Here is a 24,648-nt window from a genome sequence, read left to right on the forward strand (position 1 = left end):
GAGAGAGAGAGAGAGAGAGAGAGAGAGAGAGAGAGAGAGAGAGAGAGAGAAAGACAGAGAAGATCCGGAATGTACATCTCCTAGGGCAGTCCCTGCCCCCTGCCTCTTTCTCTCCAACACAGACAGCAATGGGCACCTTCAGTCATTAAGGGTGCACCAGTGTCTAAGGGTCAGACTGAGTGGCCAACAACAAACAAACACATGCTCTTGCTTCTGCCCAGGAATGCGCTGCATCCCTGTCACTGCTCCAACAATCTTGCCACACTGTGGGTCTCTAAGACTCCTGGTTTTTTTTCTCAGATCTTAGATAAGACCTTCCTATGGGTCATTAAAGAAGAACTCATGTTTAAAAGAAAAAAAAAATCAGGGTTCATAGTAATAACATCTCTGGAAGCTCAAGGACTGATGCTGTGTGCCAATCACTCCCTTGGGAGAACAGAGAACATGGGGCATGTACGTGATGGCCCAGCCCTCTCGTTCCACCATTAAGACCCTATCTCTCATTTCCCAGGAGGTAGGTTGGTGAGGAGAATGGGTATGGTCACCAGAAGCAAGATGTCTTTGGCTGTTGTGCTGTCACAGCCTCTAGCTTGGTATCCACATTGTGTGTGTGTGTGTGTGTGTGTGTGTGTGTGACTAATTTTTTCAAAGCCTACTTTTAATGATGGTTCTTAAATACTTTAACCTTCCTTTTAGCCCACCACCCAGTAGAGGTAGTGGAAAAGAAGGGATACTGAGGGAAGTGGACCTGTTTACCTGTTTAGAAATGATTTTTGGAGCAAATTTTATCTGTGTTGTCAGGAAATCAGCAGTTCAGTTCACAGGTTAGCAGCAGCAGCTCCATCTGCTCGCAAACACTTCACGGATCCACCAGCAGTCCAGTTCGGTAGAGTCGGGATAGCCAACATGAGTGAGCAGCAGTGGCACTGCACAGCAGAGACAGCCAGGCCTCAGCCCTGGCATGAGTCAGCAGGAGGAACCAGCAGAAATGCCAGGAGTTCTCAGCTGTGCCTCTCTCAGGAAAACAAAGATCAGTGAAGATGTGATACCCACCAGCCTTGCACAGCTAGCTGTACCAGCAAGCCAAGCTCTCTGTCACTCTGTGGAGTCCTTTTTAGACGCACTCCAAACATCACGTATCCTCTGCTGATGTCACTTTGCCAATCAGCCTGAGTCTGTGGAATCGGCAAGAAACTGCAGTGTGCCACCAGGAGTTTTTTGGTGCATTTCTCTCTATGGAGTCCCAACAAATGCAGCTCAACTATGCAATGTAAAGCGGACCAATACATGCATGTCATTAGCAAAGAATCCTTCGTCACATGTTCTTTCATGTGCTTGCTTTAGCAGAACATCCTCTCTCCTGTGTCTGCTTCAGTGAAATGTTCCCTCACAAATATGCTTTGGTTTTTCGCCTGTATCCACTTCAGGACAACACTCCTTCACGTGTTTGCCCCAGCAAACACCGTCCAACCCAACTGACTCTCCAAAGAACCCTTAAGTTTCCACTTCATATGTATCTACGTGTCTATGTCTGTATGTTTGTGTATGTGTGTGTCTGTATGTTTGTGTGTGTCTGTGTCTGTATGTTTGTGTTTGTGTGTGTATGTGTGTGTCTGTATGTTTGTGTGTGTGTCTGTATTTATGTGTGTGTGTGTCTGTGTATGGGGTACATATGTGTGTAACCTCAGTGTGGAAGCCAGAAGTCAACTTTAGATGGTGTTCATTTTTTTGAGCCAGAATTTCTTTCTGGCCTGGATTGCTGATTAGACTAGGCCCTCCAGCAAGCCTTGAGAATCCACCTGTCTCCACCTCCCCATTGCTTCCCTTACAAGCACATACCACCATACCTGGCTTTTTTAAAGCATGGGTTGGTTCTGGGATCAGACTCAGGTCCTTGTGCCTATGTGACCAGCACTTTACTGTCCTTCAACAGAGGAATGGATACAGGAAATATGGTACACTTACACAATGGAGCTATTAAAAACAATGAATTTATGAAATTCTTAGGGAAATGGATGGATCTGGAGAATATCATCCTGAATGAGGCAACCCAATCACGAAAGAACACACATGTGCTATGCACTCACTGATAAGTGGATATTAGCTCAGAAGCTTGGAATAGGTCCCACCTCTTAAAGATCTCCTAAGAGTGCCAGGTTGGGGACCAAGCCCTTAACCACACAACCTAGGAGTGGGCATGTAATATCTAAACTCTAGCAGCAACAAAATCTGAAAGTTTTTCTGTAGGGACTTCTGAAGTATAGATAGGGCTAGGGTTAGAGCTAGGGTTAAGGTTAGGGTCAGAATTATGACTATGATTAGCTTTAGGTTTAAGGTTAGGTTTAAAATTATGGCTAGGGTTAGGGTTAGGCTTTTGGTTTGTGTTTGTGTTAACAGGGTTTGGGTCAGAGTTAGGATTAGGATTCGTGTTTGGGTTAGGTTTAGAGTTTGGGTTAAGGTTAGGGTTAGGGTTAGGGCTTTGTTTGGGTTAGGGTTAGGGTTAGGGTTTGGGTTTGGGTTTGGTTAGGGTTTGGGTTAGGGTTAGGGTTAGTGTTTGAGTTTTGGTTTGGTTTATGGTTAGTGTTAGGGTTTGGGTTTGGTTAGGGTTTTGGTTAGGGTTAGGGTTAGGGTTAGGGATTTGTTTGGGTTAGGGTTAGGGTTAGGTTACGGTTAGGGTTAGGTTAGGGTTAGGGATTTGTTCGGGTTAGGGTTAGAGTTAGGGTTAAGGTTAGTGTCAGGGTTAAGGTTTGTGTTAGGGTTAGGTTAGGGTTAGAGGTAGGGTTATGTTAGGGTTAGGGTTAGGGTTAGGGTTTTGGTTAGGGTTTGTTTAGGGTTAGGGTTAGGGTTAGGGTTTGAGTTTTGGTTTAGTTTATGGTTAGGGTTAGTATTTGGGTTTGGTTAGGGTTTGGGTTAGGGTTAGGTTAGGGTTAGGGTTAGGTTAGGGTTAGGGTTAGGGTTAGTGTTAGGGCTTTGTTTGCGTTAGGGTTAGGTTAGGGTTAGAGGTAGGGTTATGTTAGGTTTAGGGTTAGGGTTAGGGTTAGGGTTTTGGTTAGGGTTTGGTTAGGGTTAGTGTTAGTGTTTGAGTTTTGGTTTGGTTTATGGTTAGGGTTACGGTTTGGGTTTGGTTAGTGTTTGGTTTAGGGTTAGGGTTAGGGTTAGGGTTAGGGTTATGGTTAGGTTTAGTGTTTGGTTTCTTGCACAGATACCTGCAGATCGTAAGTCATGATAAGTCTCTGGAGTCAATGAATCTAGATCCTTTCTTCTGAGCCTTTTGTAAAGAATGGCTGAAAGTTTGTTGGGTTTGCTGTGTTTTGTTTTGTTAGTTTGTTTGTTTTATACTCTAAAGCCATTTTTCTTCCTGTTAAGCTGGAAAGAGCCTTCAGGGCCTGCTCTGGTCCTCAGGATCCACTCATTCCTTCAATCCTGCTTGTCCCAGTGCTGAGTGACAAGGGGTGACAGAGTTATAAATCCTCGACTCCTCACCACGAGAAGATTCCCTTTTTGGTTCCTACAGCAACACAAGAAACAAACAGGAGCTCCTTGCCTCAAACTCTGTATGATAAACTGTGGTCTTTAACCCCTGTGCCAATTCACATCTCTCTGTCTATCTGAGAACAGAAAGGGCAGCTCTGCACTCAAGGAACAGGGCTCCTGCTCTGGGGAGTTGAATATACCCAATGGTTCCCTGAGATTGCTTGTTGAGCTTTCCCTGGGAAAAGAGTAGAAGCAAGGTGTTGGGGAAGCTAGGTGACGTGGGTGTGCTCTGTCCTAGCTTGGGACTTCATCTCTGGGTCCCCATCAAGAAGACAGAAATGGTGGTATTGAACGGATAGGATTGTAAGGATCCAGGTAAATGTAGCTAATGTCTGGCTCAGTATACTTTAGAGTGTTCCACCCTATGCATATGCAGTTTTGAATCAATATTCAACGCAAACCTGCCTGGGAGAAGCAAAAGGCTCTGGAGCCCCTTGTGTGGCAACTTCCATGACTGATAAGCAAAGATAGTCCTACGATGTTTCCTGCACCTGAGAAGGGATGTTTTGACTCTTGGGACAGAAGAAGTGTCCTGCCCAAGAACTTTGGCGTGGGTTCAGTCTCTAATTGATACTCTCTTAGAAACTATAGATTTATCATCACTAAAGTTTCCCACCACCTGTGGGGTTTCCTGCGCTGTGAATTTCCCCTTCTAGAATCTTGGAATGCTGACTTAAGTGACACTCCTCATTCTCATTTGACCCCTTCACTCCCGGGGCATGACCTGTGGTCAGGGATGGAGAGGACACCCCCTTATCCTGACCTCCTACCCCTTGCCACCTATTCACCATCAGGGTTACAGGTTTGATGTGGGGTGCAGGATTGCTTTATGAAACATTTGAAAAGGAAATGTATATGTCAGAGACAACTGTGCTCCTAGCCATGGGGATGACTAAGACTCAAGGGGCTCAGGGAGGAGGAAAAACATCGGTTTCTGTGGCAACGTGTTTGCAGTTATCAGTGCTATGACTCGTCCCCCGCCGCCCCCGCCTCCATCGATGTCCGTCTCAGGGTTGGGGGACAATCTTCTGCTGTAATTTTCTTTATTTGTGTGCTGCTGGAGGTGGAGGTCTAGACCTTGCCCATGGTAAGCACCTGTTTAGTCACTGACTGGCATCTCAGCCTCTGAGCCATGGCCCGTCCCCAACTCCTGTACATGTCGATTTATTAAGTGCAGGGTCACTGTCTCCCTGCTCTGTACATATGCATTCTATTGGTTGTGCTTCTCTGGGGACCCTTGACTAATACAGGACTTCCCTTCCCTGACAGTGGATCTGCTCTTTCTCGAGTAAAAACTCCCCCTGGGAGAGCCCAGAAAGGAAGGGGGGACAAAAGGAAAGCCCTCATTAGGACTCTCCACCTGCATGGCCACTGCACGGACCCTAATTACTGCACCTGAACTGCTCTTCTGCTTGCAAAGGAGGGTGTCTCTGAGGTCCTTATTAAAGCCCTCGAAGCTTCTTAAGAATAGCAAAGTGAAAACGCAGGAGCCTTGTTTGAGCTGACAGGAGCATAAATAGGTCCTGAGGGCAGCTGATCCCCGGTCATACCCTGCCTTGGCCCCACTTCAACTGACCTGTGCCTTTGAGGGAAGACATATGAGGGTGGACTCTAGGGTGGAGGCTCTGACTTGCCCAGTCTTTGATCCTGAGCACTGACAGCAGGGAAGGGCTGGCTGGAGCTTAGTGTAGGGAGAGTGGGAGGGAGGAAAGGGAGGTGGGAGAGAGCTCTGGAAACAGCAGGAGGGGGATGCACTTCAGCTACTCATGCTCTTTGCTCAAGTGTTAGCAATCCCTGCCATGTGTCAAGCAATGTTCCGGAAGTGAGGAATCAACAGTGAATGAGACAGTCACTGTCCAAACTCTTCTTGGGCAGAAACGTTTTTTTCAGTTCCTGTCCCTGGCAAGACACAGCAGTGATAGCAAAGCCCTGTATGGAGCCACCTTGGCTTTACGGATGAAGATCCATTTTGAAAGCTGCCTCTCCTGAGAACTCGGTTACCCCCTCGGCCATCCCCTGTAGTCACGGGGACTGTGTGTCACCTGTCCCCTACTGGCCTGAGAGTATCTCAGAGGCAGGGTCATTCTTCAAATACCCATAGAGACTCATGTGGTGCCCACTGCTTAAAGAATATGAATCCACCGATGACCTGCTCAGAGCTCCCTTGGAGTCAGTATCTGTGGTGACTGAGAGGGAAGACCCAGGCTCCTTCTCCAAAGGCTTGGAGCCCATGGAGGAGAACGCTAAGTTCATGGGCTCAGCTTCCAGGGCTGGGGCAGGTGTTCAGCAGCACAGAGGAGGATGTGGAGGACAGGTCTGGGAGAAGGGATGAAGCTTCCCAGGCATGTGGAGGAAGAGACAGGCCTGCAAGAGCTGGAGGACGCTACCAAAAGATGAGAGATGGAGCCAGAGTGTAGAGAGCTGGCAAGCTGGAGCTTCCATTAGGGCTGAAGAGGTTTTACCCTCAATCCCGTGGTAGACAGGACAGAACGTAGATGCTTGCCCAGCATCCACAAAGCCTTACTTCCACCCATAGCAACACATAAACCAGGCATGGTGCTATATGCCTGTAACCCAGGGCCTCCTAGGTGTAGGCAGGAAGAAGTTCATGGACATCTTTGGGTACATAGTGAGTCCACATCCACCTTCAGCTGCATCCGATCTTGTCTCAAACAAATGAGCAAATAAATCCCCTCAGACATGGAATCACAAATGGTCCAGTTGGAAGGAGCTGAGACTCGACTCCTAGGAGCATGGAGGCGATTTCTCCAAGGTTGCAAGTGTTTGGCAGAGAGTGGACAAGTTATCACATGACCTACTCACTCCTCCTGTATCCCCCAGCCCCTCACTCTTCAGTACCTGTATTTTCATTTCCTTTCAAATAATTTGCATCAATTCCCTGTGCTGAGCCTAGGCCATTTGGCTCATTTGGAGTCTTTGGCTGGCCAGTAGGAAACCCCCAGGAACTTGAAGCAGTCCAGCAATTTATTCAAAAAGTTAAGGGGAAAAGATGTCTTTTATTTGCAACTTTTCTATAATTTTGAGGATTTAAAAAAGAATCCAAATAGATATGGTGGTCAGTATTAGTTTGTTCGCTTGTTAATTTTTTATTTTTACTTTTTTCATGGTCATCTGGGAAGAGGGGACTTCAGTTGAGAAAATGCCTCCATTAGGCTGGCTTGTAGGCTTGGGGCACTTCCTTGATTGATGATTGGTGTGAGAGCACCCAGCTGTGATGGTTTGTAAATGATTGGCCCAGGGAGTGGCTTATTAGGAGGTGTGGTCCTGTTGGAGTAGGTGTATCACTGTGGGCATGGGCTTTAAGACCCTCATCCTAGCTGCCTGGAAGTCAGTATTATGCTAGCAGCCTTCAGATGAAGATGTAGAACTCTCAGCTCTGCCTGCAGCATGCCTGCCTGGATGCTGCCATGCTCCCACCTTGATGATACTGGACTGAACCTCTCAACCTGTAAGCCAGCTGCAATCAAATGTTGTCTTTTATAAGACTTGTCTTGGTCATGGTGTCTGTTAAGAGCAGTAAAACCCTAACTAAGACATCACCTCACTGTAGGTGGTGATGGGTACATGGGCAGGTAGGTGGTTCTGGGGTGTGTAATAAGACAAACTGAGTAGGCCATGGGAAACAAGCCAGCATGAAGTGTCCCTCCATGGTCTCTACTTTTGTGCTGCCTCCAGGTTCCCGCCTTGAGTTCCTGCCTTGGTTTCCCTTCAATATGGACTCTAAGAAGTAAGCAGAAATAAACCTTTTCCTCTCCCAGGTGTTTTTGGTCAGTGTTTTTTCACAGATACACAGAAGTAAATAACACAGTCTAATATAGTTAATTGGGCTTTCAGCCTTTAAAAAAGGCAGTGTAGAAATTGATTTCTCTACAGTGTGGGGGCTGGAAGTCCAGGATGAAGGTGCTGGCTGGTCTGGGCTTCTCTCACGATGCACTCACTGTCTGGCAGTGGCCACCTTCTTGTTGTCTTGTCACACTGTCCTTTCTCACAACATGCAGTGTTTGTGTTCAGGCCATTGCTGCTTAGAAGGATGCCCATCAGATTGGAGAGGACTCATGCTATTGGTCAGCTTTGCATTTAATTAAACACTAAACTTCCCTTCTCCCAGCAAAGGTAAATCTGGAAGTATCCACAGTCAGGGCTTCAACAAATGGATTTAGAAGGTGTACTTGGCTGGCTTTGTGTGCCAACTTGACACAGGCTGGAGTTATCACAGAGAAGGGAGCTTCAGTTGGGGAAGTGCCTCCATGAGACCCAGCTGTGGGGCATTTTCTCAATTAGTGATCAAGGGGGTAGGGCCCCTTGTGGGTGGTGCTATCCCTGGGCTGGAAGTCTTGGGTTCTATAAGAGAGCAGGCTGAGCAAGCCAGGAGAAGCAAGCCAGGAAGGTACATCCCTCCATGGCCTCTGCATCAGCTCCTGCTTCCTAACCTGCTTGAGTTCCAGTTCTGACTTCCTCTGGTGATCCACAGCCATGTGGAAGTAAGCTGAATAAACCCTTTCCTCCCCAACTTGCTTCTTGGTCATGATGTTTGTGCAGGAATAGAAACCCTGACTAAGACAGAGGGGACAGCGTTTGACCTAGTTCTTTATTTGCTTCTTCACCTGTCAAGTACCCCTTTGAGGGGTCTTCAGTGAGGACTCTCTATAAGAGAGAGTGGTAGTTTGAATGGTTAATGTTCTCACAGACTAGAGCATTTGAATGCTTGGTTCCCAGTTGGTGGCCCTGTGTGGGGAGGCTTTGCAAGTGTGGCCTGTCACTGGAAGTTCTGAGAGTTTGAAGACGTGTGCCATCTTGCATTTTTCTCTCTGTTTCTTGCTTGTGTTTTGAGATGTTCTTGCTACCATGCCTGGTGCCTGCTACCAGGCTTCCCCCATTGTGATGGAACCAAAAAACCAAAATAAAGCCCTCCTTCAGTAAGTGGCCTTGGTCATTGTGCTGGCTGGTTTTGCATGTCAACTTGACACAAACTAGACCTGTAAGAGAGGAAGGAACTTCAGTTGAGGAAACACCTCCATGAGATCCGGCTGTAAGGCATTTTATCAACTACTGGTCAATGGAGGAGAGCCCAGCCCTTTGTGGTTGGTGCCATCTCTGGGCTAGTGTTTCTGGATCCTATAAGGAGACAGCCTGAGTAAGCCATTAGAAGAAGTCATGACTTCTGCACCAGCTCCTGACTCTAGGATCCTGTCCTGTGTGAGTCCCTATCCTGACTTCCTTCAATAATAAACAGAAATATGGAAGCATAAGCCAAAAAACCCTCTCCTCCCTAACTTGCTTTTTGGTCATAGTGTTTCATCGCAGCCATAGAAACCCTAACTAAGGCAGTTATGATATTTAGCTCAGTAATAGAAATGCAACTAACACAGCTCCAACTGTCCTTGTCCTGGGGGGAGAGTGGGGAACTCCCACCCATTATACATTCACCATCAGTGCTGCTCTCTCTTTCTCACCCTGGGATGTGTCTCCACAGCTGCGCAAGAAGCTCTGACTGGTCAGAGACACAGGATGCTTCCCCAGTTCCTAGTGCCTCATCTTGCAAAGAACAGATCTTTGAGGTACTTTTCAGTGGCTGATGAATTCACCTGTCAGGGAGCAGGGAGAAGTCTTTGAAGTATACCAGGGGCTGGCAAGATGGCTCAGTGGGCACTTGCTGCTAAGATGGCAACCTGAGTCTGATCCCCAGAACCTACTGCAAAGAACTGAGTCCTGCAGGATGCCCTGTAACCTTTTTTGTTTGTGTGCCTTTTTGTTTGTTTATTTACACACACACACACACACACACACACACATACACACACACACATACACGTACACACTCACACATGTACATATAGAGTAAATGTTGTAACATGAGTAAAAAAAATAAATTATTGGATAAAAAGTAACATAAAAGAGAAAACCAAAGAGCTGGATGTTATTTAATTTTTAATGTTAATTTTAAAATGTGTTCTGGCGGAGTTTCCCACTGGACCTAGGTGCCAAGGCCAGCGGCAGGGTGGGCTCTGGCCCGTGACAGATCAGCAGTGAAGACCTGCAGGACGCCACCTCCTTGCTAGTACGGCTTGCTGGACTGGACAAGATAGAGCCTCTGTGGCCCCCGAAGAGTGAGAGCGCTTGTCAGACTGGGAGGAGGAAGAGGAGAGCTGGTTGTACTCATCATCAAAGAAAAACCTCACACCAATGCAGAAATCTGTTAGTCCATTAGTTTGGTACAGGCAAGTTTTGGATTACCCAAGTCCTGATGTGGGGTGTGCTAAAAAGTCCCTTATCCACAAACTTGATCAAACTATGTCAGCTCTCCAGAGGCCAAATGTATACAATAATCTCTTCAACTCTGAGTTATTCAAGTCCTTAGAGTCCAAATGCCAGTAGCCTTTACAGCAGTGGCTTCAACTCTCCATCTTCTACACCAGTGTGACCTCCCATAGTCAAGCAGCTTATACTTCCTGGAAATTCAGGTAACTTCAAAAGTTCGTCAGATAGAAACTGTACTCAACCCTCAGTCCTCAGTCCTCTATAGATAGTAAGTCAAGTGCTTCAGAATTAGATGAAGATTTGACTGGATCCAACTATAAGCTAAATGATGTAACTGATGTGGAGATTCTAGCCCGGATGCAGGAAGAAAAGTCTCCGGCAAGAATATGCAGCCACCACTTCTTGCCGCAGTTCCGGTTCCTCTTGTAATTCTACCAGGTGGGGCACCTTTAGCGATCAGGAACTAGATGCTCAGAGCTTGGATGGTGAAGATGATAGTATGCAACATGCGGTGTACCTTGCCGTTAATAGGTTTTCTCCATCCCCACGAAATTCACCCCGACTATCTCCTAAGCAGTCGCCTCGAAATTCACCTCGGTCACGGTCTTCCGCCCGGGGAATAGAATACAGTAGAACATCCCACAGCCTATGATTAGCTGCTTGCAGCAGCCACGCTTTTCCCTCCAAGGCCCACCCCTCAGATTCACAGACACACAAAGTTAAAAATGAAGAAAAACTTAGATGCCGTCTTCCAAACCTATCCCGAATGTCGAGCACACAGGTTGACTCCGTGAAAAGCGGTAGAAGTGACTCCAGTTTTCAAGTGCCACATGGAGGAATACCTCGAATGCAGCCTCACGCTTCAGCCATACCCTCTCCAGGCCAGTTCCACTCCCCTGCAGCACCATCTCCCTCGGCTCTTCGGCAACCAGTGAAAGCATTTAGTAACCATGGCTCTGGGTCTGGTAGCCAAGAAACTACCCAGTTCACACAAACCACCTCCTCACGGGTTCATGCCATTATTTGCCTACTGGATGCCAAAGAGAAATGTCCCTTTGTAAAGAGAGTACCTATGTACATGTCAAGATGGTGAACCTAGGCTATCAAAATACTCACATTTAACCTACTTTACTGTACAAATAGTATCAATAAGTGTTGTGTTAACAAGAAAAAAGATGTGTTCTGCATGTATGTAGAAAATAAACCCCCAGTGAAGTCCCATGACTGCGTGCAGGCAATGCAACTTTTGCTAGCTTTCTTCTGCTTCTATTTTGTTTTGCTTTCTCAGATTTGCAATGTGCAATGTGCCAAAGTCAGTGCTCCTCAAACCAACCTAAGAATCCATGTGTCACATGGTAAAGAATGTAAAAGCGCCCCCCCCCCCAACCCAGGCTCCTGGTGACTGTAGCACGCAGTAGGACAACTGTCAGGAGCTGGTTCTCCCATCCCAACACATGATTTCCAGGGATGGAATTCAGGTCATCAGACTTATATGGCCAGCAACTTTACCGACCGAGCCTCTCACAAGCTCAGACTCTACCTTCTTGAACAGTGCCTTCTGACCCGTAACACCATGTTGCCCTGCACAGATGCATTCAAATCCTGACCTCTCTTAGAGATGTGTTTGCTGTGTGTGCAGATTTGCTATGGTCTTTACCCATTCACCACCCAGGCAAGCTCCCCCAACACATGTACCAGAGGCGCTGGCTCCTGTGATGGCAAAGTAAAGCCCCCACAATGCCTGGAGCGCAAATAAAGCTATCAGAGTGACTGATCCTTAAGGAAAGTCATTCCAATTCACTGGTGGTGGGTCATGCTTCTTAACTCAGCCACAGGGAAATCCCAATTCAAGCAAAAATAATTCTGTCTTCATTATTCTGCAATCCGGTGGGTGTCTATGGTAATGCGAACATCCTTGTCTGAAAGGGGAAGACATTGCTCACGTCTTAATAACACACTCCTGTGTGTGTCTTCCTGAAATGCTACATTAGCAACTGCATTTCATTGCGCTGGAACCCAGCTCAGGCCCCCTACTGATGCTCTTAAGGCCCATTATTAATGCAGACCCCTTCAGGGGTTTGTAATTTGGGATTCAATTTGCCATAAAAATTGTCCTGAGTGTCACCTTCGTAATCGGAGATCATGTGACCCATGAAACACATTGAACTGAAAGATGGAAACGAACGGCAAATAGTCCCCCCTCTGTAGAAAGGCTCTGGCCATTGTAGATGAAGTGAGTTTCACTGTGTCCTGGATGGGGAGGGGGGAGATATCCCCCCCTCACTTTCCTTCAGCAGGAGCCTGCAGGGCCTCAGAGCACAGCCATCCCGGTGAATCCAAGCACACCCAGCACAGCACAATAGCTTAAAAATAATCCCCTCCACTGGGCTTTTAATTGTGTGGCCTGGGCTGGCCTTAAAATCCTAGGCTCAAGCAATCCTTCCAACTCAGCCTCCCAAGTGGCTGGGACTGCAGGCTCACATGCCCTGCCCCAGCTCCTCTGTTGGGTTATGGAGGTTTTTACCTTTTGTACCCAAAACTCGTGAATATCCTAGACAAACATGTTATACTAATTCTCGATTTTAAAAAGCAGGTTAGATGTCAAGTCTAGTTCATTATTAGGGAAGTCAAATTCACAACAAACTCCATTTTACAGCTATAAGAGAGTGGCTACAGTTGAATAAATAAAACAAAACAAGACCCCAGAAGACAATAAACCCTATGTGATAGGTGACACGTATCTGTAATGGCAGCTACTTAGGAAGTTGGGGCTTTGGAGTTAAGACTCCTGCTTCAAACAAAGCAAAGATAACCAAGTGTTGGCAATGATGCGGAGAAATGAGAACCCTGGCACATTGCTGGTATAGATCTAAAATAGTTCAACTGCTGTGCAAAGCAAAATGGAGAGTCATCTAAAAAGTAAACATGGCTTGACTAGATGACCTAGTTATCCCAGCTCTGAATATTTGATTGAAAGACCCGGAAGCAGAAACTCACCTGGGATACTTCTCAGTGCTCACAGCAGTGCTTTCCATAACTGTCCAGCGTCTACTGATGGGTGAATGGACCTGGGAAATGTGCTGTGTATATACAAGTGCTATTATTTGGCCTGGAAATGAAACCCTGATATGTGGTACAACATGGCCGAACCCCAAAGACACTGTGCTAACAGAAAATAGGCAAGCAGAGAAAGACGAGTATCATGTGGATCTGGCTGAGATGAAGACCACAGGATGCACAGGAAGACCAAAGTGCAGCCGTGGTTACTTTGGTCCAGGGTGGGGGGCGGTTACTGTGTAGTGGGTCAGAGTTTCACTTTGGAAAGATGAAACCATTTTGGGGACAGGTGGCGGTAGGGTTGGGAACAATGTAAATGATCTATTTAGGAGTACTTTTTATTTATTCCTTGAAAGTTTCATACACATATACAATTTATTTTAATTATACCCCCCCAATCCTCTCTTCCAAATCATCTTAGTATTGTCCCAACATATTTCCCTCCCAATGTTATACCATCTGTCATTACTATCATTTTGTTATTATTGTTATCATTTTATCATCATCATCCCACTGAATCCAATTAGAGCTGCCCATATGCACATGGGCATGGGATCATCCATTGAGGAATGAGCCACCTGCCAGTAGCCACACCCAAAGAAAAGAGACACCCAAAGAAAAAAGACTCTCCCTCCTCCAGCAGTTATCAACTGACAGGTGCTCCTCAGCTGGGATGGGGCCTCCATAATTCCTTCCCCGTTTATACTGACATTTTTAACTCCTTATGTTAACATACATTCCAGAACACAGAAGGAGCACAGAACACAGGAAGACCAAGAAGTTAACCCTGTAGGGCTGGAGAGATGGCTCAACGGTTAAGAACAGATGTTGTTCTTGCAGAGGACCCGAGTTCAGTCACACCAGGCAGCTCACAATCACCTATAACTCCAGCTCAAAGAACTCTAATGCCTTCTTTTTGGCCTTTGTGGAACTTGCATGCATGTGGTGTACATACAGACAAGTACACACATAAGCATAAATAAAAGCAAATAACCTCTTAATAAGAAAGTAACCCAAAATTTAGCAACAACAGAAAGTAGCTACCACTCCTAATCATGAAAGAACCATATGTAGAAAGTAGTGCCACTAGGGTCAGGACTCTCCACATGGTGTGGAATGCCAGCTGCTTGTTTGTCCACTCACTCTTACAATACTTTCATCCATGGTCACTTTCCCACCATGTGATGCCATATACTTTAGGATAGGTATAGATTACAGTGGTGAAGATGGAAGCCAGGGCCCTTGCATACTAGGTGAGCACTCTACCACTGAGCTACACTCAACCTTTAGCCCTGGCACATCCCCTTCCCCCAGGCTAGGGTTTGTTAGTAATAACTCCTCTGGAGTTAATGTTTTAAAATGCTTTCATTCTACTATAATTGCCAAAAGATAGTTTTGCAGGGTATCATAGTCCATCAATGGAAAACCCCCATTCCTTCTGACTCGTAGTAATATAGATGAAAGTTAATCTACGAACCACCTGGCAACTGTTTGAAAGCAGACTTCCTTTTCTCCTCTAATACATCTCTAAGATTGTTTTCTTGTTTTCTCTAAATCATAATGATGTTTCTATAATGATTCTTTTCTTTTTTTGCTCATCATGCTTGGGGCTCACTAGACCCCAGAATTTGTGAATTAATACTTTTGTCGAATTGGAGGAATTTGCAACCTTTTGTGTTCAACTTAGTCTCTGTATTCTCACCCTTCTTTGTGTTCTTAGATCTTGTTTATGTAGCTCCCACCTGTCGTGTTTACTATACTTCCCATGTGCTCCTCTCTCTGAGCTAGCGATGACTTTAAACTGTCTTCTGGCCCACACTTGCTTCTTTTTCTTTTCTGTTTCTTTTCTAACTAGGATATCCATTGCCACTTTCGATTATCAGCAATCAGTTTTCACCTGTAGACTCTCTATGGTTCGTATTCAAGCATAGCAGCATGCCATTTAAAAATGTATAACAGTTTATGAATTCTCTGAGAATTTCATGCGTGCATGTGATGTATTTGACTGGGACACATATCCCACTTCCCTGTTAAACTCCTCATAAATCCACCTCTGCCATGTCCCCATCTTGTTCCTATTTCAACCCTCCTCCTCTTTCCCATTAAGTCTGATTTGTGCTGCCCATGTGCTTGGACATGCACCATCTGGAGCATGAGAGATCTACAGGAACCATTCTTAAAGAAAACTAGCTCTCTCTCCCTGTTCAGTGGACACTAATTGTCAATAGTTCCTCAGCTAGGGGTGGGTGCTCATGAGCCCCTCTCCTCCCACTTTTATGATATGAAGTTATTCTCTAGTTTCCAGAATTTACTTATTTCCAGTATGTAAAACCTAAGTCTATTTCTCCTGTCTGTTTTCTTGTCTCTTGTGCAAGTTGTTTTTACTCTTGAAGTCCTGATTTCCATGGTAAGGCCATTTGATAATCTTGAATAGGAAGACTTCTGGTCTTCCTGAGTCCTGGGTGGTGGCAGGCTGTGTGAGGCTGTCTATCCATTTCTCCCAGAGTCCTGGGAAACCTGCTGCTTGGGGCAACTTTGAATCTCTTTGAGTCATAAAGTCAACCCAACCCAGCTTTGCCTGTATAGACCGCAAGCTTGTATAGCCTGGCCCTTAGGTGCTAGCAGCACAGGTGCCTTTTGCCACCCCTGACTTTCATTTATCATTCAGCACATTTGTCATAGTACAGCCATTTCTCTTCACAGTAAATGCTCAGCTGTGTGGGGTCTGAGTGCAATGTGGACAGGATCTCCTCTAGTCTGACCATCTCAAGGAGTTCGGGAACCAGAGACATTAAACCTTTCCCAGAAAAACTTCTGATGTCCGAGTTTGTGACACTGACAAATGCCTTTGGGGACAGTTTGGCAGTCCACCATCTATCTAGTCTTTCCTTTCCATATCAGCCTAGGTTTTCCTCTACCGCCCTTAACCCCCTCCAATATTTCAAAATTTACCCGTGTCTACCCTTTCATTGTTTTGATGGAAAGCTCTGCTGCAGAACTGCATGTTCTACACCAGGAAGCCATGAAGTACAGAGCAGGTTTAATTATAAACAGAGAGACACAGGGAAAGACAGATGTGGAAGCTAGGGCCTAGTACAAGCAAAAGAAGGACGTTCGATAGAAAAGTACATAGTGAGGAAAAAGAAATCAAGGTTCTCTCACATCTTTAATATCCCCAGAGATATAAATAAACACTGACTCAGATGAATAGGGCAATATTTTTTAAAATGACTAAACTTCAGTTTTTTCTTTTCCTTTTTATCCTTTAGTGACTAAAGAATAAACAAGAATTCTTGTAAATTCACAGTGAGAGCAGTGGAATTAAAAGAGGCCTATAAAACGGGACAGTAAAACGGGAGACAATTTACCATTAAGTTAAGCAAAAACACAGACATGAAGAAAGGCAGAGAGACCCAGAACCACATGACTGCTTCCTGGGAATATTCATAGGCATGAAGTTCCAGAGGCGTGACTTACAGTTTTTATTCTACATTTACTTGAAAAGAAAACAATTAGTTTTTTAAATTATTTTATTTGTGTAAGCATTTGCCTTCATGGTATGTCTGTGCACCACGTGAGTGCCTGGTACCCTGGATGGTCAGAAGAGGGCATCGTATCTCCTGGAACTGGAGTTGCAGATGATTGTGAGCTGCCATTGTAAGTGCTGGGGATCAAATTAAAATTTGTTTTCAATTGGCATAAAAAGTAGAGGGCTTCACTGTGGTATATTTGCATGTACTTTATACATATGTGGGTGGATCCCCCTCTCTCCTTTTCACTTCCATGTTACATATATGTTATTAAACTCTCTCTGCAGTCCCTCAAACCTCCATTTTCCCCTTTCATATCCTACAGTGACATTCTTGTATGCACGCACGCACGCACGCACGCACGCACGCAGAGCCCTGACAAAGGCTGAGGTCTGTGACTGGGACCCTCTGGAGTAGCAGGTTAGGTCCGTTCAGGGGCACACTTTGCAGGCCAAGTGAAGACAAAATTTAATAGTAAATGTAGGGGCAGGAGAGATGCTTCAGCTGTTAAGAGCACTGGCTGCTCTTTCAGAGGAGCCAAGTTCAATCCCCAGCCAGCATTTAAAATTCGGACGGGTTTGTAGCTCAGGGCCAGGAGGACTAGATCCAGGGTAGCATTAGAGAGGCATTCTGATTCTGAGCAGAGGAGTTTCAAGAGGGCATGATGACAGGAGGCACCTCTGCCGCTCTGTGGGAGGAGGGAGGGCAGCAGGACAGAGGAATGAGGCATTCCCAGCAGCTGAGGGATGCTGCTGGAGCCTGTGAAATTTCTGGGAATGGATGAGAGATTTAAAAGGCACTTCAGGGGATGAATAGATGCATAGATTTAGGCAGAGGAGAAGGGAGACGTAGAGGCTGAACGGAAGGGCAATGGTGGTTCTGAGATGGCCACAGAGGAAGAGAAGTGGCTGCTTTGGATTAGTCGTGAACATGCGGTGAGCATCCTCACCCTGATGTTTACAAAGCCCCAGGATTAAGGGCTTCTGGATCGGATTCTGGGCATTGCTTGTTCTCCCATCAGCTTGATCTCTTATAGACCTCAGAGGAAAGGAGAGTCCAACGCCATCCAGAACTTTCCTTCAGTGATTGCTTGCCACAAAGATTTCAGTGTTTCACAGACAATGTCCAGAACCTTCTCCCCGATGAACCCCGGTGGGCTCCACTATGGGAGCCTTGCATCTACTCCTGACTGGCTGGACTAAGAGGGAATTTTCAAGACATCTGGCTCCTGTATGGAATTTCCCTTCCTCCCTGCAGCCAATCTAACTGGGGGCCTGTGGTTTGCAGCCGTCGGGCTCTTGCTTAGAGGAAGTCAGGTCTGGGTAGCCACGAGTAGATTCCCAAGCAGCTTCCTCCCTACACTCTTGGCATTCATATGGCATGGCTATAAATTATGCCCGGCGTGTTCATTTTCAGTTTGAATGTGTTCTCATCCCAGAGGAGCGACTAATGGCGTCAAGTTACTGACGTGAGAAAAACCTGCTGCTACAATGACTATGGATTAATGAGAAGGCCTCATAGAGGCTGAGGCTGCAATCAATCCTCAGCCACACAGATTTTAAATTGTGTTCTCTGACCGTTCTCCTCTTTGCCAAAATTATTTTGCTGTAATTTTACTGGGTAAATGTTTATCTTTGCTTAAATGTTTGCTTTGTATTAAAACGGGGTCCACGCAGGGTGCCTTCATCCTCGTGCACTGCAAGCTGGCAGAGAGGGATTTCAAAGCCCATTGGATTTTCTCTAGGAGGCGTGAAGACAAATCTCTTAATCCAGGATCATCAGTGACTGATAAATTTCATTCAGAAAGCTGGCGAGCACGGCATCCTATCTCTGAACTTTGCCCATGAGCCATGGAAGTTACTTCCTGACATTCTCTTGGAGCCTTTCATTTCCCCAGTGAATTAAAGAGGAACAAACAATGCAGTTCTCTCTTGGTTCCTCCTACCTCTTGGTTGTCGTACCCTCCATCTTTCCAAAATGTAGGAAGTTTGTTTTTCATTTGATGAGAATGTCAGAGAATTCACCGATGGACCCTGGAGTGTTCTAAGAATCTGGATCGGAATGGCATATTATTCTGGTCTGTCTCTGGAAGTATGGACTGTATATTTCATCGTATTTGTTAAGTGTTCAATAATATAAAGACAGTTTCAGGGCTGCTATGGTGAAGGGCCCAGAGAGCGCCACTCCCTACTCCTGTGGCTATGACCCTGTGGAGGGACTGTAGCTGTTTCTACGGAGATGGAAACACACATCTATCCCCTGTCTTGAGGTTGGCATTGACCTCTGGGACTAAAGCCAATGTGATGGAGGCAGGCTTGAAAAGCACTGGCTGTCTGGGAGTTGATTGACTTACTGATCGTGGAACTCTCCTGGCATGTGGACATAGCTGGTTAGCCAACTTAAGGTGCTGTGTCATCTAGTCATTCTGATTCTGCAAGTGACCTACCAATAACAGCAGTGATTCACAACCAATCAGTCCTGGGACAAACCAGAGACATCCAGCTCAAATTGCTGACCTGTAACAGTATGAGCTAAACCAAGATATGTCCTGGGGTTGTTTGTTATACAGCATAAGCTAACGGATGCAAGTTCTCTCAGTGTACATTTGGGAGGTCATGCAGGTTTTATTTGGCCTTTGTGTTCGCGTTTCCTGAGAACATCAGAATGTTGAATTGGATCGAGCTGGCCTTTCAAAAGGTCGTCTCTGAGTTACTTAGCCAATCTGGGGCAGGGGGATTCTAGTGCCTCTGACTTCAGGCTTCTTTCCTCATTTGTAAACTGCCTTCCGATGCCCACCTGTAGGCTACTGTGGCTAGCAGAGACAGCACTGCCTTAGGGATGTGCTGGCTGCATGACAGCTGGGGCATGAGCAGAAGGATCCTTGGGAAAAGGTCCTGGAGCTCATGGGTGTGCATAAGACACCCTACACACTTCATTGTTTCCATGGCAACAGATGTTCTGCAGGTGGGTCCCAGCTTCCTGCTGTCAGCTTTCTTTGCTACAACTTAAGGTTTGCCCCTTCAGGCTCTGACAGCCAGGTGCCATTCTGACAGTGTCATCTGCCTCTCTCCCTCGGAGGAGGGACGCTATTCTGAGTTCTGCCTTCACACCCTGCATCTGTACCCCTATAACAGAAGGAGTGGATGGGGGCCTACTATCTAAGGACCATTTAATCTGCAGCAGCCCACCGGTCTGATTTACTACCAGAATCTCCCTGGAACATGAAGGACCGCGCAACTGCTTCTAGGACCAGTGAGCCAAACAAGGCCCAACGTTCTTTTTTTTTTTTTTTTTTTTTGGATGAGGGAAATATTTTTTGTTATTTTTCTAAAGCAGGAAGATAGAGAAGTAGGCCGAGGGGTTGGGGAAATGGAAAAGAAAACAAAAGCAGAGGAAGCCAGGCTAACGTGAATGAGGATGAGAACACAGTTTACTATAGGGCAATAGAGCTTTCTGCTCTGCCCACCAGCACACCAAAGCACAGATTTGAGCAATTACAGAAGAAGAAAGGTTAAGAAAAATTTAACACACACAAAGAATTACAAAGTATGACAAAGATTAATACAAAGAGCTAACTTTAGTATCTTTTTCTTTTTTGTGTGAGACATAATTTTCTAGTAATGTCTGAAATGGCCTAGTCTTAGGATTTAAGATGATGATTCCTGTGTTGGAGAGGTATTCAGGAAGAAATAACACATGTAGTTATTCATCGCAGAGGAGTAAAGACAAAATTTAAAAATTCTGCTTCTTCAGAACAGACAAAACAATCTTGAGCAAAAACAATGAGGCCCGAGGCAACATGACACCTCACGGCAAGACATACCACAGAGCCATGTTAGTAGACACGGCGTGGCCATTGATCAAGGGACCCATGGGACTGAACAGAGAGCCCAAAAGTAAGTTTGCACATCTAGAACCAGCTCCTTCTTGACAAAAGTGCCCAAACCACGCAGGCTGTGTGGCTGGCCTCTTCAACAAAGTGTGCAGGGAGAGCAGACACCCACATGCAAGAGACGAAAACGGAACCTTTTCACTATGGATGGATTTCCGCTCAGATCAAAGACCAAATACAAGATCTGAACTAGGAACATGCATGGAAACATGTCAGTAAGGGTGATGGAGTATCGTAGATGCCGGAACAAGCAATGGCTTTCTCTGATCATCGAGGCAAAGGGATCAGAACTGAAGACAGACAAACAATTGAAGACAGACAAACAATTACACTGAAGTTCTGTATGGCACACAAAACAGCAGAGGAAAAGACAATCTACATGACTAGAGAATTGTCTGTCTACTATCCTCCCAATGAAGGAGTCATATGCATAACACATAGTATACTTATATGTAAGGAATTCGAAAAGCAAGAATCTGATTGCAAAATGAACAACTGTTCCGTACAGTCACAAATACACGAGGCACAATCAATACCATTGGTCATCAGGGAAATTAAAGCTACGATGAAATATCATGTATGCCCGCAATTAAAGCCAACAGCAAAGCAAATAAAAACCCATAACAAATGCTGGCATGAACATGGAGAACAGGAACTCTCAAACACTGTTGGTGGGAACCTAAAGCCAAAGAGAATATGGAGATTCATCTTAGATGTGAAAAGAGTACCACCATGGGATCCAGCCATCCTGCTTCTAGGTGTATGTCAGAGGAAACTGTGAATCCCTAACATACTTGCCTGCCTATGTCTGTTGGGCCTTATCGGCCAGATACTGAGGCCTAGTGAGGAAGCTTAAGCCTTTGCTTGAGTTTAGAGACCTGTCTTGAATTCGAGTGACTTCAGCAGGACCTGCTTAAGCCTGTCTTTGCCTAGCGACCACTGATGTAGAATAACTTAGTTGGCCCTGTCAGTCACCCCATACCCTTGTCACCCTTCCCCATCCCCCATGTCATCTCACCTCAGCAAAAATCCCCACCCCCTTCCTCAATCCTATATAAACAAAAGATTGATACAATAAAACGAGTTCTTGCTTTGACAGGCTCCCCAGCCGGGTGTGTTTGTTTTGGCCAGAGACACTCACCATCCCACTCAGCCCTGGCTGGACCAGGTTCTCGGCTGGACCGGGCTCTCTCCTCTCGCCTGGACCTGCAGGCAGAGAGCCAGCACATGTCTACTGTGAAGCCATTCATAATAGCCAAGGCTGCAATTACCTTAGGTGCTCTCCAACATGTACAAAGTATACACAAATAATGGGATATTGCTCAGCCATAAAGAAGAGTGAAGCTCTGTCAGCTGCAGCAGAATGGACAGAACTGGAGGAAATTATGCAAAGGGAGATAAGCCAGGGACAGAGACAAGGACTGTGATTTCCCCGTCACGTGTAAAAGCCAGGAGCAGGGGGAGGCTGTGAGAAATGGTGAACCATGGAGGCAGAAAAAGAAACAAGAGACCAGATTTCCTCAATGGTAGGTGTATACCATATGTGTGTATTCAGATATAGAAATATCACAGTGAACCACATTAATAAGTACAATTAAGACTTGACAATAAAGATAAGAGTACAACAATAAAAAATCTTCTTGACATACACTTGTGTTTAGAAGTCTATATGAAAATGATTACTTTTATGCATTTACTTCTATATACACACACAGAGGAAACCTGAACTTATTCTACCCTATTTTTGTTTTATTTCTGAGACGGGGTCTCTCCACACAGCCATGGCTGTCCTGGAATTCACTGTGTAGGCCAAACTGGCCCCGAACTCATGGAGATCCACCTGCCTCTGCCTCTCAGGTGCTGCCTGGAATTCCATTTTCTTTTGTTAAGTTCCTGTTTCCAATGCTGACATCTTAACCATCAAAACTGCCCATGAGTAGGCAAAACCAAGTGGCCAGTGGCATTTTGGACTCATCTTTTATATTTATTATAATGGTTCTGCTCTACCACGAATAAGACTTCTCACGACATGCCACAGAAACACATTTACCCACAAAAACACATTGGCAATTTCTACAGGAGGTCCACACAACAAACATCACAGAGTGTGTGATCTCAGTAAGGCGCTCGATGGAGGGTGTGCCACCTTCCCTGTCCTTCCAGGTGTCCTTAGGAGGCTCTAATGTTGGCATCACATTCTTCCAGGAGAAGAATCAAATCTTCAATCAGGCTGTGTTCTCGGCCATGGGTCACTTTCATAATGTCAAAGGCCTAAGGAGAAAGGACAGGTGACTGATTAATACCTCAAAACAGACAAGCCCCTCTCTGGCTTCTCACTGTTTCCTCATGGCCTAGGAGCCCTGTGGCCCACAGGTGAGCAACCAGTCTTTAAGGAGCTGGCAGCGCTATGGTTGACGAAGCCAGAATACAGGTGGTGTGGGTGCTGCCTGGGTGTTTAGAAGGCAGACTCCACACTGGGTGTCCTGGGGCAGACATGATCTTCAGTGCTATATTTATGCACAGAGTTAGGTGGCTAGTGGTTCACTAAGGCCATTATGTCACACAAAAGAAGAAAGGGTATGCTGCTTCCCCCAAAGACAGGTTTTAAATCTTTTTATTTTGTGTTGGGAGATGAGGGCTGCACCTGTGTCAAGGTGTGCTTATGGGGGTCAGAGCGGACTCTCTCCTACCATGTAAGTTCCAGAGATAGACCTCAGACTGACATTTTGGTGGCAAGCTCTCTCATATGCTGTGCCGCCTCACTAGCCCACGGTAATTTCTTTTCTTGCATCTTATTCTCACCTCCAGGTTCTTAATGACTACATACCACACACATACATTTAACATTCGCTTCGAGGCATACGCCAGCATGGTAGTGGCATTTTGACGGTCTCTTCCTTCAGCTTCCATGTTCAGCCTGTTACCAAGCCTTGACATTCAACCTCTAGAACTTTTTTAAAAAAAAATTGTGCGGAGCTTGTGAATTCTCCGGGATGAAAGCACAGCAGAAAGTTAGCAAGCTGAAGACGAGAAGTCTCTGCCTCGGTCACTAGCATTTGCTCCTGGGACGACAGCTTCCAAGCCCTGAGGAAGCCCAAGCCACATGCAGAGGCCATATGTGAGCAGCTCTGGGTGACTAACTCCAGATATGACCCCAGAATCCAGGCAGAAGCCAGCAAGGCACTGCGGAGAAGCCGGACACCATTCCTGCTGCCTTAGTTAGGGTTTTACTGCTGTGAACAGACACCACGACCGAGGCAACTCTTATAAGGACGACATTTAATTGGGGCTGGCTTACAGGTTCAGAGGTTCCATCCATTATTATCGAGGTGGGAACATGGCAGCATCCAGGCAGGCATGGTGCAGGAGGAGCTGACCGTTCTACCTCTTGTTCCAAAAGCAACTAGCAGAAGGCTGGCTTGTAGGCAGCTAGGACGAGGATCTTAAAGCTCACATCCATAATGACACGCCTACTCCAACAAGGCCACACCTCCTAACAGTGCCACTCCCTGGGCCAAGCATATTCAAACCACCACACTTGCTGTGTTCAACTCCAATTCCCGGCTCAGAACTGTGACCTTCGTCTTACTGTTCTTTACTCTCCTGAGTCTTTGGATGGTTTGCTATGGAGAAATGAACGCCTGAGCAGCAGCACCATGCACTGTTCAGTGGGAGGCAGGATGTGGCTAGGGGAGGGATCCAAAGCTACAGTATCTGGTGTGACTGGGCTCTGAAGACCCTTCGGTGTGGTGCTGGTGGCTGTGAAGCACCAGGCAATGGGCTCCTGGGCAACCTGATACCTCCCCACTCCACTGAGGACAGGCACGGTAACTCAAAGCAATGATAGCCATTGTCCACTACTTGGTGCTAGTCTAAAGTCAGTATGATTTACTCATTACAGGTGTGGACAGCTCTACCACGTTTATGGGCATCATTTCATAAACCACTCTTGAAAAGTTAGGTCACTTTCAGCTGACTTTGATTATGATATGACACAGGTCTTTCAGTCTATGGGTTCGCTCCTAATGTGCATGAGTACACGCACGTGCATGCATGTTTTATTTTTCTTTTACTCTGCTAAGCATCTGTTGGGATTTCAGGCTGTAGAGATTTTAGAGCTAAAAATCACTGAGTGAGACCCCTCTGTCCTCACTACGTTCATCAAGTCAGACGCCCTCACCTCCACAGAGAGAAAGACTGAAGGCAGGGTGACAAAGCTTTAGACTGAAGGCTGCTGGCAGCTTGTACTCCCAGCTTCTCTTCAGGTTTCTGGAAAGATTTTCTCTATAGGCTTAAAGAGCAGAAAACAAGTAGACTTTCTCTATCTGTCTGACTGTCTATTTCCCTGCCTGTCCC

The 24,648-nt window shown here is 45.9% G+C and overlaps 1 protein-coding gene and 1 pseudogene across 1 annotated transcript in view; one reads left to right on the plus strand and one right to left on the minus strand.

Annotated features, from left to right (window-relative positions):
* LOC116096965 overlaps nt 1-10,906 on the plus strand; it is a 12,292-nt pseudogene extending 1,386 nt beyond the window's left edge.
* Nucleotides 10,907-19,816: 8,910 nt separating this feature from the next.
* Smyd3 (SET and MYND domain containing 3) overlaps nt 19,817-24,648 on the minus strand; it is a 585,040-nt gene continuing 580,208 nt past the window's right edge. The window contains exon 12 of the mRNA XM_031390983.1: nt 19,817-22,563. Coding sequence (XP_031246843.1) covers nt 22,462-22,563 — 102 coding nt within the window. The 3' untranslated portion in view covers nt 19,817-22,461. The remainder of the gene's footprint in view (nt 22,564-24,648) is intronic.

The sequence above is a fragment of the Mastomys coucha genome, unplaced genomic scaffold (genome assembly GCF_008632895.1).
Source record: "Mastomys coucha isolate ucsf_1 unplaced genomic scaffold, UCSF_Mcou_1 pScaffold1, whole genome shotgun sequence".
NCBI lineage: Eukaryota > Metazoa > Chordata > Mammalia > Rodentia > Muridae > Mastomys > Mastomys coucha.